The sequence below is a fragment of the Triticum urartu genome, chromosome 3A (assembly GCF_056163025.1).
Source record: "Triticum urartu cultivar PI428250 chromosome 3A, HENAU_Tu73, whole genome shotgun sequence".
Taxonomy (NCBI): Eukaryota; Viridiplantae; Streptophyta; class Magnoliopsida; order Poales; family Poaceae; genus Triticum; species Triticum urartu.
In genome coordinates, this window is record NC_141875.1 from 442182541 (window position 1) to 442187591 (window position 5051).

The following is a 5051-nucleotide window of genomic DNA, read 5'->3' on the forward strand; positions in this document are numbered from 1 at the left end:
AGGAAGTAGTATATAAAAAAACTAAAAATATAATTTTGCACGGATGCACAAGATCAAACAAATATAGCATCGACTGAGAAAAGTCAATGTCTCAATCGACTGAGACTTAGCAAAATTGGTTTCAAACTCGACTTGTTTAAAAGAAACGCTGGCAGCCAGAACTGTTTTCTACTAGGAAGTAGCAGGATTTTTCCTGCTCTCCTAAAAAAGGGGCAAACTACCAAGCAAATTAAACGAGCAAACTATAAGCATCTCCATTCAAATGTAAAAGCTGCTGGTTAGACATGACACAATCATCAGATGGGAATAACGGTTCTATATGTCCTTTATTGTGAGCCCCACTTAGATAACATCAGCATCTACAGAATCGATTGCATTTTTGACAATAATATGCGATTGTGCAGTAAAAGCTCGTTCTGTTCAGGATGAAAGCATGACAGATAATGGCGACATAACCAAAATGACTTGAATCGATGAGTAATGACTATTCAAGCATTGAAGAGGGAGAGGTCTTTCACAGTCTTGATTTGAGCTCAGCAGCAACTGCGTCAATGAACTCTTCAGTGTTCAGGTAATCGCCTCTTGTAACTCTGAAAACGAAATAGCACAATGAGATATCAGATTATCAATTATGAATACAGTAGAGGGAAAGCTGAGCAGCATAACATACTTTGAGGATCCATGAACAAGGAGTGCAAGGTCCTTGGTCATCTTCCCAGACTCCACAGTTCCGACGCACGCTTCCTCAAGTTTCTGTGCAAATTCAAGAAGTCTAGCATTCTCGTCTAGCTTTGCCCTGCAGTGTGGACATGGGAGAATCAGCTAAAAAGCAAAGTCCACTAGAGTAATAATTATAGGGACCAATATACTTGTCTTAATTACTATTTTGGTCACACCAGAAAAAGGTTTGCTGTCACTGATACAGTATAGCTGAACAAAGAGGAAATTACCCTCGTATACATGGTTATCACAAAGGGTTGCACACTTGCACCGGTAGAGATATAGAAGTAATAGGTGTACCTGTGTGCAAGTCCTCTTGTCCAAGCAAAGATTGAAGCAATGCTGTTTGTGCTGGTTTCACCACCTTTCTGGTGAACACGGAAATGGCGGGTAACTGTGCCATGGGCAGCTTCAGCTTCGATGGTTTTACCATCAGGGCACATCTATAAATATCAAAAGGAATTAGCACAACCTAACAAATATTCTCAATATATATGTAGAAGTACCGACATGGATATGACCAAAGTAAAGGCTTTTCACACTAAGAGATAACACCCAAGATTTAGTCAAGATTCAAGAACATTAGTAATGAGAAAATACATACCAATACTGACGTCATCAAGCCCAAAGAACCAAAACCTGCACATACACTTCAGCATTGGTTATTGAGCACGGGACAAAAGATAAATTTTCTGAATATTTTATGCAGAGACTCAAAAGTTACAGTGTTGTGACCTTGAGCTAAGAAATCACTCTGCACATCTCCGTCATAGTTCTTGCAAGCCCAAACATAGCCTCCTTCGCTCTTAAGTGCATAGGCAACCATGTCATCAATGAGACGATGTTCATACCTACCAAAAAGCAACTCATGACATACTTTGACAAAAGATTACAAAAGAGCTCGAAGCAAGAATGATTCAAAACGCACCATATTCCAGCAGCCTCATATTTGGATTTCCAGCCAGCTTCATAGATCTCCTGGAAAATGTCCTTGAACCTACACAATAAAAGTATATTTAGCCTGATCTAATTGTCTCGGAATAGGCTTTAACTAATATTTAAGTGTAGCTATGAACTACCTGCCATCATATTTCTTAAGGATTGTGTTTTTTGTGCTAAGGTACAATGGCCATTTCTTCTCATAAGCGATTGCCATAGAAGCTTCAGCAAAACCTCGAATTGACTGTACACAATAATTAATTAATTAGATGTCAGGATTTTACTCCAAAATGCAAATATTGTTTGTAACTGCAGAAACCAGTCCAGGCATAGCAGTACCTCATCTGTGTTGTACATAGCCATGGCGACTCCTCCAGCACCAGTGAAGTTAAAAACCTCAAGGTCAACCGTCTCGTCTTTTCCCTCTGCCAGTAGACCAAAGAAACAAAAAGGCAAAGAATATCAGCGTTTGCTAGCACCAGTTCTCCAAACAAACAATACAATCATACGTGAAAATATAGAACTACAAAGACTTCATTCTTTCATGCTTAATTGTAAGTGGAGTGGTTATGCAACCGTACCGAAAACTAGTCTGAGTTTGCCAGGTCCCTTGAGAACGGCATCAGTTGCTCTGTACTGATCACCGAAAGCATGCCTTCCAATGCAGATGGGCTTAGTCCATCCTGATTACACCAAAGAAACAGTTTAGCAAGGAAATTTTGCATTCCAAAATGTGTGTTCACGTTAGAAAAAAAAGTATGCACTCACTCCGATCCATATTATTTGTTACTGCTTTAGTAGTACAAAGTTGTACTAAAGCAGGGGCAGGTAATATGAATCGGAGGGAGTAGTAGCTTTAATCCTCCTTACCTGGAACAAGCTTTGGGACATTCTTGCATATAATTGGCTCTCTGAACACGGTGCCTGCAGGTAACAAGTGTAAAGAGAAATGTCAACAATCTAACTACGTCCATTTTTTTAGCGAAAACCTAATATGTCCATTATATTGAAATACAGCAGGAGCTTGCCGTTTATAATGTTCCTAATTGTGCCATTTGGGCTCCTCCACATTTGTTTTAGGTTGAACTCCTTAACCCGATCTTCATCTGTCATGGTGAAGTAACCAGATATTAGAGAGAAAATATCATCAAATAGTGCTAGTGCTTCAACAATACGAAGAACAAATAATTGAGCTGCATAAGCTTGAGTGAAATATACCCGGAGTAATAGTTGCACATTTAATAGCCACATTGTACCTGAAAATAATATTGGATTAGAACAGCACTATAGAACAACAAAGTCATAAGAATATGCTAAAGTTATATATGGTCAAATCCTTCTGACAAAACTAGCTAGTTTCAAAGATATGAAAATGATACAACTAATCAACAAGAGTAGTGAAAAGGTATCTGCCTCACTGTTAATAATATTTGAATAATTAAGAACATCAACCATAGTACTCAAAATTCGTTGGGAAATATACCACAACAGAACTACTAATGATTAGAAAACAGGACAAACAAATTATAGGCTACATAAAACGCTTGTAATGGTGTGATCACAGCAATCATATTTTTACTTGAACACAAGCATAACATCAGCACAAACTCAGATTATTCAAAACTTCTTACTTGAGAGTAGCCTCTGCAGCCTCCACTGTAACCTTGTCATCAGTTGCATCGCGGTGTAGAACTCCCAAGTCAAAGTACTTAATGTCCAAGTCCAAAAATGGGAAGATAAGCTGAAACAAAGAAATAATCAGCCTGGCAGCATATGGAAAACAAGAACCACACACACAGAATGGCCCAAGCGGATCAGATTTGTCAGAGCTGTTGCTTATTGATTACCTTGTCCTTGATAGACTGCCAGAATACTCTGGTCATCTCATCGCCTATAGGTTAAAGAAACAAGACATCAGCACGACAGTGGACCAACAAATCAATTGATTACATATAAGATGAAAAAGAACTACAAAATATTAGTATTATTTTCTGAACAAATTTATTGCTTAAACTGAAAGTTCGACATCATTTTCTTTCCAAAAAAAAAGAGCAACCCAATGCAACATGCGATGCAGGCATGAAGCACTGGCTACGATTGGACCGAAAGCGCCAGCAATCGTATCTCAAAAACTTACAGTTTCTGAAAATAGATTTCAGAAACGAGATCCAGCAGTTATACGTCAGGCATAGTACGCCCAACCCTGCACCTTCCGATTGTCAACAGACAATCGTGATCGTACCCAAGGTGTCATGCATGTGCAGTTATCTCGCCATCTACGTTCTAAATCCGATCTCCGACACCACGGCGGCGATCCAAGTACGGAGATAATAGATCAGACATCAGAGACACCTGAACCCAACAGTTAAGATATTGAAAAAAAGGAGGGGCAGAACGACGGCTATACATCTCTCAGATCTCCTGGCATCACCCCGACCAGAATACAAAATTCAGCAAGACATCGTTTATATCGGCAAGGGAACGGCGGAGATAGATCTGCCGGGGAGTGGGAGTGGAGTGGAAGGGGGATCTGACCGTCCATCTCGACGATGGGGTTGGTGACCTTGATCTTCTCGAACGCCATGGCGGAGGCGCTGCTTGCCTCGGAGGTCGGGAGCGGGTCGGGGCAGGTTGGTGGGGGAGGCGGCGGCTGTGGTGGCACGGGAAGGAGAGAGAACGGAGTGAGCAACTTTGCCAGCGCATTTAAAGACCAGGCGGAGGGGGCGAGTGGGGCCCGTCTGCGGTAGGGATATTTTAGAAAATCATTTAAATCTGCCTCACTCCGGCCGATAGGATCGGGTCAGACTGCGCGAGGTTGGGGTGGGGTGTTTTGGACTTTGGATGGTGCGTGCGGGTGAAGGGACTTTGGGACCTCCGTGGCCAAGGAGTTTTTGGCTTGCAAGTGTCTGAAGAGTCCGAGTTTTTTTTAGCACTGCAATGCACACAACATTGTGTGCATGATCGTTTCAAAAAAAAAACATTGTGTGCATGATGATGTCAATCTGGTGGAAGAGCTCATTGATCAGGAGAATGGTGATTGGGATAGAGTGAAAATTGAGGCAAATTTTCTGCCACCTGATACAGAGGCGATATATAGAGTTCATGTGGGGCATATGCCGGAGGACATCTGGGCCTAGAAGCATGATAAATTGGGAAATTTCTCTGTTCGGTCTGCATACAAAGTTTTATTACAGTTGAAGAGACAAAATGAGAGTGCATCCACCTCCATAACTGCTCCTATTAGTCATTGGCAGAAGTTGTGGAAAATCCCAATGCCGCCTAAAGTTTGTAATTTCTGATGGAGGATTATTAACAAATTTGTGCCATGTCGTTCGGTTCTACAGAAGCGTCATATATCATTTTGCGAGGATTGCAGAGTCGATGAAACAATA

At 41.1% G+C, this 5051-nt stretch overlaps 1 protein-coding gene across 1 annotated transcript; it reads right to left on the minus strand.

The window, feature by feature from the left end:
- Positions 1-299: 299 nt before the first annotated feature.
- LOC125544252 (cytosolic isocitrate dehydrogenase [NADP]) lies at positions 300-4352 on the minus strand. The gene is made up of 15 exons (XM_048707870.2): positions 4195-4352; positions 3507-3550; positions 3291-3400; positions 2878-2915; positions 2688-2765; positions 2530-2583; positions 2241-2342; positions 1999-2084; positions 1800-1903; positions 1649-1717; positions 1456-1571; positions 1325-1359; positions 1021-1163; positions 671-796; positions 300-590 (listed from the first exon to the last, which is right to left on the minus strand). The coding sequence occupies exons 1-15, from the start codon at positions 4241-4243 to the stop codon at positions 515-517; spliced, it is 1230 nt and encodes a 409-aa protein (XP_048563827.1). The 5' UTR covers positions 4244-4352; the 3' UTR covers positions 300-514.
- Between the last annotated feature and the right edge of the window lie 699 nt (positions 4353-5051).